At 32.6% G+C, this 11,534-nt stretch overlaps 2 protein-coding genes across 2 annotated transcripts; both read left to right on the top strand.

Annotated features, from left to right (window-relative positions):
- Positions 1 to 3,508: 3,508 nt before the first annotated feature.
- LOC136975469 (kelch-like protein 2) lies at positions 3,509 to 8,271 on the top strand. The gene is made up of 12 exons (XM_067270529.1): positions 3,509 to 3,722; positions 4,794 to 4,946; positions 5,022 to 5,227; positions 5,562 to 5,762; positions 5,830 to 5,929; positions 6,009 to 6,206; positions 6,271 to 6,526; positions 6,599 to 6,715; positions 6,817 to 7,000; positions 7,528 to 7,731; positions 7,796 to 8,010; positions 8,108 to 8,271. Exons 1-12 carry the CDS (start codon positions 3,516 to 3,518, stop codon positions 8,269 to 8,271), a joined length of 2,205 nt encoding a protein of 734 aa, XP_067126630.1. The 5' UTR covers positions 3,509 to 3,515.
- Positions 8,272 to 8,949: 678 nt separating this feature from the next.
- Positions 8,950 to 10,824, top strand: LOC136975468 (uncharacterized). Its single transcript, XM_067270527.1, has 2 exons — positions 8,950 to 10,174; positions 10,247 to 10,824. Exons 1-2 carry the CDS (start codon positions 8,980 to 8,982, stop codon positions 10,822 to 10,824), a joined length of 1,773 nt encoding a protein of 590 aa, XP_067126628.1. The 5' UTR covers positions 8,950 to 8,979.
- Positions 10,825 to 11,534: the final 710 nt, after the last annotated feature.

Raw genomic sequence — 11,534 nt, 5'->3', positions numbered from 1 at the left:
ACCATTATGGTTTGACGGACTAAAAGCAGGTTTCAATCATACTATTCCCTCCGTTTATTACAAGATAACAAAATGGAGATTTTACATTATTTCTCGTTCTACATCATATATAGCCAGAAAAGTAATAATATTAAAATGAATATTACTTATCGAGACGTCACGGTAAAAATACTTACACAAAAACAATACTTTTAAACGATAATTTTAGTTAATGCTCTTATCATCAGTTTCAATATCTTAGAATTTTGGAAGAATCCATCCGCATATCTGTATTATATTTTAATATCTTATCGAAGTATTTTCATAACGATCCATTTATAAACATGGATTTTCGCACCGTCGTCGAGAAGATCGGTACCAGCTGCCATTATTATTTATTTACTTTTATTTCTAAACAGAAGATATTATTTAAAGGATGCTATTTATTGATCTGTATCCCAATCTATAAACGATCTTATAAGAGGTAACCGCTTAGAGGCCTTCTAAAAAGTTCTATATTCAGGAGTTTATAATATATCCTTTTAAATATCTTGTAATAGTTTTTATATCCGTAGAAATTGGCTGATGATCGACACACTCTATCAGCTTTACAAATACCGGTTCCTTTAATATATCAGCTGCACAGGCATCTGTTTATTTGTTTTTCATATCTCGCTTCCATCTTTATTTGTCACATATTTATTTACTTATCTTTTTATCATAGTTTAGTTTAATGGTCTGTTGTGTCAAAAAACAATGATTAATTATCTACTATCCATATCCTTAGACTAGTTTGTCATTTCGCCTTTCGTAAATCGATCCTTACAGCATAATAGAATGTATGGATCAATTTCGCAAGATGGAACTATTCGCTAGAAACTTGTCTTTAGTCTTAATATACCGCAATAATCAATATCTTTTATATTAACAAAAGTAAATATATCAAAAATTATTATCTATATTATACATATTAGATTATAAGTATTAAATGCTTATCTTAAATCTTTCTCATTTTCCAAAATATATTTCGCAGAAAAGTTTTAAAACAATAGAATTCTAAAATATAAATGCTTGACTATATACAATGTAATTAAAGATTTATAGATCAATTAAAATAATTTTAATTTTATTAAGGAAATAATTATTCATAATAATTCACATAAAAAAGTTTTACAAATAAATAAATAAATCTATAAAATTATAAACACGTCTGTTTTAAAAGTTTTATATTCAACAAGTTAAATATAAAAATCTAGAAAATTAGAACATAATCATAACTTATACGATCATAAAAATAACCAAGAGTAATTTCTAACAACGATGTAGGAAAGAGATTAGGTTGCCAGACGTCTTTTATTTCGAAGGACAATCCTTTATTTTTAGCTAAACTGTGCTTAATGTTAGTAAAACGAGAAAGATCGCAATTTCTCCTTTATTTTCATTTTCAATACTGTACCTATAATTAGTAGCGGATTTTAGTGCAAAGTAAATCAGAATTTCTCGAAATGTAGCCCAAAAAGTAGTAAGTTGCCCAAAGGTATTAGTCAAGAGCTCTACGAATATCTCAATCTGCTACTTGTAGCCCAATCATGCAATCCCGAAATCCAGCCATATTTTATGAGACAAGAGGGGAAAAAGGTAAGGTAACTCCCGAAAATGTGTTACCGTAAAAGCAAAGCCGTATTGACCAGATTAGAGTTGTTCTTGGTCTATTGTTCTCTTATAGTATGGAGGTACTTCAACTAAATAAACGAGTTAACATACGCAAATCACAGTTCGGACGGAATTTTCACCTCGAATTTCGAAGTAGACGTATTTCGAACAAACCGAATTCCTGAACCTGCAAATCTCTATATTCTCGGTCTAGACAAAAGTACAGTTACGAACTAACGGGATTTCGAACTATCGGAGTTCAAATTAACGAAGATTTCCTGTGTATCAATCTATGACGAAGGGTATCCTTCTTAATAGAAAGCAATGGTTTACAGTTAAATATTTTAAATCCCAAATTAAACTAAAATTTGCAAATATTTATAGTCAGTATAAAAGCTATAATTTTTAAAATCTAAAAATACAAACAGAATGTTTAATTATTCTTTTACAGTCAACTACCAAGTTATTCAAATTTATTTTTACTTCCCCGGTTGTTATATATAACAGAGGTGAAGTAGACAATCGGTCAAAAAATAATCTATTAAAATTTTTACACTTTTGGACTAAGAGGACCTTGAAACGTCGAGAAATGCAAAAAATTCTGGATTTTTCCTGTATGTATAGATGCTAGCGTGTGTGGGGAACACGACTTTGTTCACCCATTTTGAAACTTAATAGTGCCTGTGATTTTTGTCGAAAATTTCTGAAAAATTTTAGGGAAATTTGTGTATTAGGGGTTACTGGAGTTATTAAATTTTGGTCGCTAAAAATCAGGGGGTAAAGAGATGAAACCCCTCTTCATAGAATGTTGCCACCAATGACTTGAGATAGGCCCTAACGTTGTTTTGAAGATCGTCTTTAGTCTCGAGCCTCGGTCCTCCTAGCCATGTTTTCAATTCAAGAAAGAGGTGGAAATCGCTCGGCGCTAAATCGGGGCTGTACGCTGAGTGTTTAAAGGCGGTGAAAACTTCCATCCAGCTTGGAACTTTTTAATGTGTGAAGATTCCCACTTCTTTTATGAATTGAAAACTATGTGAAGATTTGTAGGGTTTTTTAAAATTAATTCCACAGAAGAATTAATCTTAAAAATCCCTCTAATTTTGCTTTTAAAAATAAAAGTATATTTGAATAGAATATTTAAGCTTTTAATACTCTCATGTATATTTATTACTCTACAAATAACATAGATTTTATACAATATTAATTTCTTTCTTTTATATTTGCAGAATATGCCAGAAGTCATGAATTTTCTGTTGTTTGTTGATAATAAAATTTGAAGTCCTTGGAATCAGGAAAAGGGCAAAACAAACAAAAAGGGTGACCCAACTGTTCCAATATATGGGGACTCCTAAATACACGATTTAATCCTAACGTTACGCCTATACAGGAATTACAGTTCGTACTATTGACAAGAGCCTAATACCGAACACGGAATTGGTATACAACATAGTAAAAGCTAGTAGGCTTTAATAAATAATCTCGAATACTGTATACACATTAAATTTTACATCAAGTTTAGATTTAAACATCTTTCGGATCCTACACGTGCCAGCAAAAATGGAGCAGACAAATGCAAATGGAGCACGAGAATATTTAATTCAAGTAAGTAAATAACTCTAAAAGTTTTATTTTTCGTTAACTATATTTAACGTAACAATTAAAAACGTCCCATTGTTACGAAATAAAAATAATATCTACAAGTGTTTGCTGATATTAGTCTGTTTAACCGATATCAATTTACAAACATTTTTCATACGATAAAATAATTTGATTTAGAATTATAAACATTTTCCATAAAAAATTTCGATAAGGCAAGTTTAATCCTTTCTCCTTATAAGTATATTCATTGAAATCCCATTAGAATGACGATAATTCCTTTCAGTATGTGTGAAGAATTGAATGCATCTAAAAGCATGCATTTCGCAATGCTGGGTGAACATACAGCCGGATTATGGAAATATAACAAGATGACTGATATAGAAATTCAAGTCAAAGAAAATTGCTTTTCTGCCCATAAGGCAGTTCTCACTTGTTATTCTCCTTATTTTAAGAAATTGCTTATGGAGCCATCCAGAAATTCTCTTAATAAAGTAAGTTCATTTAATAATTTTTATTGTATATTTTATGCAGCGGAGTATCCGGGATTTTGAGAATGTGGATGTTGTTGATAAGGGAGATTAGGAGGGATCGAGATATAAGAAAGGCATTACTAATGGATCATTACACTTGTGGAGTTCTTCAAAGACGTCAGAATGAATGACGCCAGTCATATTTTATAAGACAGGAGACTAGCCTTCAAATTTCTCTTTTATAAGCACCGTTTTTATTTACATGAAGGCATTTTATATGCGAGACTGAGCGGATACATTTAAATGCGGCGGTCACGCACTTTTTTGGAAAGAGAGAGAGAGAGAGAGAGAGAGAAAATCCTGTAATAAGCGGATTAACTGATAAACACCATGGTCATCAAATTTTTGATAGGTCGTATCCGTGAAGGGACGGAGAATGGAGAAAAATAACGGAGCATACACGCACAGTTCTCACCACTTCGCATTCCTCCATCTGAAATTTTTCCTCCTCACGCTCCTTCCCCGGAGACCTTCTCGCAAATCTTATTTGGTAGATCGTTGGATCTTCGGCCTTTCACTAATACTTCACGAAGGTCACTTCGGCATTGATTTCTTCGTCCGAAAAAAAATTTCTTTCACCTGTCTCTCCGATGACACCTATTGCTTTAATCGCGATCACACGAATCCAGTTACTGCATAAAATATCCTATTGACGGATACATGATTCTTCGATCATTTTTCCTTTTTTTTTATACAAATAACTGAGTTCTTGTTCGTTCAGTCACCGATAAGTGCGAATTCCTCAATGTTGTGATGGGGCTGACTTCACAGACCTATTAGTCTTTATCGACCACGATAAAGGCGTATAGGCCGCTCAGGAAACCCAAACTCGTGAAACTTTCTGATAATCTGGATCTTTATAAATTTTCATAATGACACATCACCCAATCGCCTCCTTTATGGACCAGGCCGAATGTATGACGAGCACGAAAAAGGCCTCGTAATCTTTACGGGCAGAAAAAATTTAAAAAAAAAGACTTTTATATCTTGTTTTTAACCGTATTAATTTAATGTTTTATTAACTTTTATCAGATAAAATTGAAATCTGTTACTCCCAAAGCTTTTGACACATTATTGAATTACATGTATACTGGAGAATTAAATTTAAATTGTCAAACACTGGCAGATGTATATCAAGCATCCAAAAAGTTAGAAATGTATGAAGTTACCGAAAAGTGCAATTTGGTAAATTATGTTATTCGATTAACTTAAATTAATTTTATTATCGATGATGCATTGTGTTTTCATCTTTATCGGCAGTTGTTGATGGATTCTGACAAAAATACCACAAATCTTTTATGCATCTACGTAACGGCAAAAAGATTAGGACTTCGTGATACGTGGCAACGAGCTTTAAATTCTATGGCTAAAAGATTTGAAGACGTAATCGTCTGTAAAGACTTTGTCGAATTGGATATTGAACAAGTCTGTGAATTTCTTTCCATGGATATAATTGGTGCCAGAAGGTAAAGCTTATTAAGCAATATGCAATGGCTATATACAAAAACCAGGATAGTAATAAATTATATTAGATTTACAAGATCTAATATAATTTATTACTATCCAATTGACGAAGGATGGATTGCCGGATCATGTATGAAGAAACCCGAATTTAAATCCGGTTCCTTCATGCATGATTATTATCTGAAACTTGTATACATATAGGATATTTATATATATACATATATACAGTATTATTCATAAGTTTTTGATTAGTTCTCTTAACCATTCATTTGAAGTAAAGTTTCACATATTGTATAGATTCTAATCTATATTTTTAAAAAAATTGTTTTGAATTAGTGAAGTAATTGTATTTCTGGCTGCTTTAAAATGGCTCGATCACAGTTATCTGGAAAGAGAAAAATATATTAAACAAGTAATGGACAACATCAGATTTTCTATGATGACTTTAGAGGAGATCGTAGCTTGTTATCATCCACCGATATTGCCTGGAATCATAGAACATGTGTTCGTGAGAAATCTTATAACCGATGCTACGTGGTACGATTTGGATCTCGTATTGGAATCTTATTAAATATTTGTATCTATATAATGTAGCATTTTACAGTTATATTTCTGCAAAGATGTGTGGACAAGTTACAAAATTCACTGATTACAATAACAATCCACGACGTTACCTACTTAGCGACCATCCTTTAGAACTCTGGGTTAGTAATTTAATTTTATTCTTTTACAATACATAGATTTTATTACTAAGATTTATGAAGTTTTATTAACACTTTACAGAATACATCTGAGTATGACGTCACTTGTGAAACATTATTGGGAAAGAAAACAAAAGCAGCAAAGACGATTCAGTCGTATTTTAAACGTTATCTTTTCGCTAAAAGATTTAACAAAAGAACAAATGAAATTGTAAAAATTCAAGTAGCAAGTCGCAGTCATTTACTCAGAAAAAGTTCAATAAATTCACAGAATTTAGAGGTTTGATAGTTAATCGACATTTATATTTGTCATTCATAATGTCATTATGTGTCTTCGTCATCAGGATATCATCAAACATCAAGGAGAACGTCTCGAACATTCAGAAAAAATCGATTCAATTGATTTGAATAGAATCGATACTTTAACAATGGATGCTTCATTGCAAATGCTTGTAAAAAATAATAATAGTCCTGCTGATTGGTCTAAAAGAGTGACTATAAATTTGAGAAAAGTTACGGGACCGATACAACTAAGAGAAACTCCCGTTTTATTAACTATAGGTGGAATGAATCCAACTCAATTGCAACAGATGGAGTGTGGTGAGTGTAAATACATGTATATTTAAAATCAAATAATTAAATCTTTTAATGATTATTATCGTGTTATTTTAGGAATTTCTGTTTTAAGATATCATCCTATAGAAAACAAATGGGAAAGATGCTGCAAGTTGCCATTGCCACGCCATCATATGGCAGCTGTTTGTTTAAGAGAGAATATTTTTTGTATTGGTAAACTCTTTATCAGTATATCATAATAAAAAAACTGATTTGAAAGTTAATAAAATCATTTTCCTTTATACACACATTTTAAAAATGGTTTATTTTTAAAGGTGGATGCGACTTGAGGGAAACACTAAAAGGAAATATTGTATCGACATCATCGTGTTTTAGGTTCAATTACGTAAACGAAACGTGGAACTCTATGAAATCTATGCATCATTGTCGTATGTATCACGGTGCTGCTGTTTTGTTTGGAATAATTTATGTTGTTGGCGGAAAAAATGAAAACAAGCAGTAAGCAATAATGTTTATATTATTTAGTTTGTTTGAAAACAAAATAACGAGTTATTTAAGCACTTCAGAAATGGGCAGTGAGATGAGTTTCCTAAAAAGTCGAAGTCCCAGCCATAGGAAATATGCCCACGTATATCCTGTTTGTCGTTTATGGAACATGGAGTTTTATTTTCAAATAGGGAGGACATCTATGGTAAACTGGCCCCTATTTAGGCTTCAGATACGTAAAGAAAAATCTGAAAAAGTCCCTGTAGCAATCATGGCAGGGCGCAAACACGCTATCGTGGCAGCATTCAGTAGTTTTATCTCTCGATCACTAGTGGTCCTCAAATTGGCACATGGTAATCTGAGTGAGACATCAATGATCCCTCGCTACCATATTACTAAGTTGAAAACGGAACTTCCTTCTTTATACTCGTTGCCTTATTTTTCAGGCAAACCAAATAAGCTAAATAATCCAACTCAAACTTTTGGTCACTTAACATTGATTTTAAAAAATATATATTTGTCATTTATTAATTCTTAAGGTTATTGTCATCAATAGAATGTTACGACATTAATACAGATGCTTGGTTTGAGTTAAAATATCCTCTGAATTGCCCACGAGTTGGCATGGGTGTAGCTGCTCATAATGGTTTACTCTGGGTCGTCGGAGGAATGATACACTTAACAGAAGAAAACAGAGTTTATATTGTCAGAGATATCGAATGTTTCGATCCAAAAACAAATCAGTAAGAATCAATAAATAACATTAAAATTTTTGAATTATTTTTGATAATGTTTTCTTAATTATAGTTGGTCATTCAACGTTGCAAAATTACCAATGCCGGTAACTTTGATGGGTTTAGTGGAACACGAAAAGAGATTATATATCATAGGAGGATCGGGGAAACGAAAGAATCATATCTGTAGTTTATCAGAGGTATATTGCTATGACGACGAATTGAACGAATGGAAAAAATGTACCCCGTTGCCTTCTGCTAAACACGGATTGGTTACAACTTCACTTGGTTTGTATTCTTATTCTTAATAATTCTTATTCGACCCCTTATATATTCTTAATAATTAAATCTTACTAATAATATAATTAATTCTAAATGCTTCCAGCCAAAAGAATATATGTAATCGGAGGTTTATCATCTTTTCAACAAGCAAACTACTCCGATTTTATCAGTTTAGAAAGCATGAAAAAGTCATGGTTGGCACGTGAACCAATGCCATTTCCTATCTGCGGTACAGCTGTTGTTACTTTGCCAACTCTTAAAAATTAAATTTTTGATAGATAAAAATTTATACATTGTATTTTCAGCATAAAAACAAATCTTGATAGACAGCATCTAAAGTTTACTTTATAAAATTTTAATCTTGATTGAAATAAAAAAGATTTTAAAGTCTAGTGTTATTTATTTAAAAAAATTAAACTAATTTAAATATTGAATAGGCTAATTAATGTACTGCATATATGTAAATTTTTTTTGCGCATCCTCCATTTATATGGTAATTTCTAGATAGTGCCAGATTAAAGAATTATGATGAATTTTTCTGTTAATCTCTAAAGATTTAGTATGGTTAGGATCTGCGTACAAATCTCGCTCGTATTTCAGTATTCCTAACTCTTACCTAAGATCATTAAAGATCTTCGTGTTTATCGTATATTTCATCATACTTGCAATAAGGTAGCTGGTGATTGTTTTGTTTTGTTTATCGAGAACACTAAAAAAAGGCTGTTTTAATCTTACCCATCCTTGGATTCTCGAGATCCACAATGTGGGCTGCCGGACTGTATGGGACAGGACTTAACTTTACGATTATAGCAAATCTTTTCAGGATTTATGTATATAAATCCCGAAAAAATATTAATATAGACGAAGTTCCGTAAATAATTTCATTATTGCGTTTTCAATAATGCAAACAATGTTAGTATTGTCTAACAATATTTACGGAATAGTTCTGAAAGTGTTTTCGAATCGAGATAAAAGATGCATATTTGCGTTATATTAATGGTATTTTTACCATTATTTATTTTAATTTATGCTCCTGTGGGGCAAAACCATACGATACGTCGAAAAAAGAAATTCGTGAGTGATCCAAGCTCGTTGCTCCTCGGTTCTCCAACGGAGGAGGACGTTGCTTACGACAAAGACTTGAAGAATGTATTTTCAACACAGTTTAAAAACAAAAATGGCGTCCTTGTTCCACGAAGCAACTCGAAAATTCGAAAATTGGACTGGCTCGTGGGACCGTCGACTCAAAGGAATAAAGAATCACCAATGGACAAGGATCGAGATCATGACGACTTTGAAGAGAAGCGAGGTGTAACTCAACCAAAAATAATTAAAAATTTAAGAAGTAAAGTTTCGAAGCTTCCTTCTTTTATAGAAAATTACAAAAAGTACAAAAATTTTTATTTTATGCGAAAATATGCAAATAAAGAGATCGAGCAAATAGGAGGAACGGAACAAACGAGAAAATTGGATGACAACGTCGAATTTTCGGAGAAGAACGACGATAAAGATCGTCTTAATACAATGTTAATTGGTCCAACGAAGCAGGAAGGTGACGAAAATAAAATTTCAGACAGTCTTAGAAGTGATTTGAAAGTGAACAGAAAGCTCACAGAACAAGAAATGAAAATCATAATGAAAAAAATCGGCCGTGCCATATCCAACGTATTGGTAGCTTACCTTATAATATCATTGATACTTCTATTTACTACTACGTTCGTGTACATCTTCTTTAAGATATTTCACGAGAAACAGTCTAAACCAGAGAAATGCGAAGTACTCCAACAACCAAAGTCCATCTTTTACGACGATATTGATTCGTTTCCGCATGATGAGCTCGAAAAACAGATACCAGAATCGGCTTTTCACGTCAGTTCGGAAGAGGCATGCAAAGAAACTGTTTTGCTAATGGAAGAAACATTGGAAGACGAAGATATTGAAGAAAGAACTCCGTTATTATTTCCAAAATCAACGTCACCGAAAACCGAAAAGGAAAAGTATCATTCTTCTTCGTCGTCGAATGGGACCGAAACTGTACAGACGACGACCAAAATTAAAAGTCCCGAAGACAGCGGCTCATCTGAGAAAGTGGAAGAAGCCAGATTCTACAAATATCAAAAGAAAAACAGTTTATACGAAGAGGATACTTGCGACTTTCGAAAATCTTCCGGTGCGCCATCCGAAGAGGAAAGCATCTCTCGTGTTTTCACGAAGACGAGCAAGGATGCTGGTACATTGCAAGACATAAAAACACGGGAAAATGATAATTCCATTAAAGAATGTGGGTCAGAAAAGAGCTCAGTTAACAAAATTTCATTAAACAATCAGGCCCACGATCTGTACACGGTCCATACCATCGAATATAACAACTTACCACCAGCTCTTCAAATGAATAAAGGAAGCTTCAAGAACTCGAACCGAGTTACTCATTCTGGAGATACATACGAAAGATCATCTATGGAACGTGGTATAAATTCCAAAGATTATTTTAAAGGAAATCACATTGTCTTAAGAGCATCGACTCTCGAGGAACTTAACAAATATAGAGTGGATCTCTGCACAATTTTGGAAAAAGCGAGCGAAAAATGGGTGAATGAAGAAGACAATTTCGTAAAGGAGCAAATGGATTCACGAAATGGAAACAAAGATTTGCTGTCGAAGGATAATCAACCGAATCGTCAATTAAGAACAGAAAATACAGAAATTGCACCAGATTCAATCGAGAATTTAAATACTGGAAGAAATTTTGTTCGTAAAACAAAAAAAATTTACGTAATTAGACCTATACGAAAATCCAGAGAGAAGGCGACTAACCGATAACAAAATTGACTTTTAAATAATTAGTTAATTAATTTTTAAATAGATTATTAATTACTAATTTATTATTTTGAATGAGTTATATTGAAAATAAATATTTTCAAAATTTGTGTTGTCTTTTTAAAAATATACAGAATCACCCACCTCTTTGTAAACAGTACGAGATTTTCTAAGCTTTTTAAATGCTAGTGGCTCTTTTCCATGCCCATCATGAGTATGGCGTATGGCCTATGGCCTAGCCCATGATACAGATGGAGAGTGCTAAGAGAGGAGTCTCAACGTATGCATGAAAATTTCTACATCGACTTGAATTTAAAGTGGTTCCCTAGATTGGAAGTGTCGTCGTCGTCTTCCACTAATTATTATTGGTGTTAGCCTATTACTATGAAAGACCTAAACTAAAACCCAATTTAATCTTTTTGATTTACATTGGGTAGTACAATCAAAATCAGAACACGGACAGTGCAGCGTCAGTCATACAGGAAAACCCGATTCATACGCCAAAACTTGTAGACAGCAAGGCATTGCTTCCATTTTCAATCTTACTGGTCGATCCTCACCCCCGCCTGTAATGGATGTATTGTACTTGGCCATTTTTGAAGGTATTTAATGGCATATCTCGTAAATTTATATAATCTATTTGCAAAATTATCATCAAGATTTAAAGAAAAACAAATAAATTTTAGTTAATTAATAATAAAATCATCAAATAT

Source organism: Centruroides vittatus, unplaced genomic scaffold, assembly GCF_030686945.1.
Source record: "Centruroides vittatus isolate TY-2023 unplaced genomic scaffold, ASM3068694v2 contig_371, whole genome shotgun sequence".
In the NCBI taxonomy this organism is placed as follows: Eukaryota; Metazoa; Arthropoda; class Arachnida; order Scorpiones; family Buthidae; genus Centruroides; species Centruroides vittatus.
Note: the sequence above shows the minus strand (reverse complement) of the source record. Positions and strands in the feature narration are given on the sequence as shown.

What these genes read in the sequence shown, in the direction of transcription:
- LOC136975469 (XM_067270529.1), top strand. Translation starts at nt 3,516, where the DNA reads ATGTGTGAAGAATTGAATGCATCTAAAAGCATGCATTTCGCAATGCTG. An exon ending in TAAATTCACAGAATTTAGAG is followed by an intron (nt 6,207 to 6,270) that starts GTTTGATAGTTA and finishes CTTCGTCATCAG; the next exon opens with GATATCATCAAACATCAAGG. An exon ending in ATTGGTTACAACTTCACTTG is followed by an intron (nt 8,011 to 8,107) that starts GTTTGTATTCTT and finishes AAATGCTTCCAG; the next exon opens with CCAAAAGAATATATGTAATC.
- LOC136975468 (XM_067270527.1), top strand. Translation starts at nt 8,980, where the DNA reads ATGCATATTTGCGTTATATTAATGGTATTTTTACCATTATTTATTTTA. An exon ending in CGACTTTCGAAAATCTTCCG is followed by an intron (nt 10,175 to 10,246) that starts GTGCGCCATCCG and finishes GTACATTGCAAG; the next exon opens with ACATAAAAACACGGGAAAAT.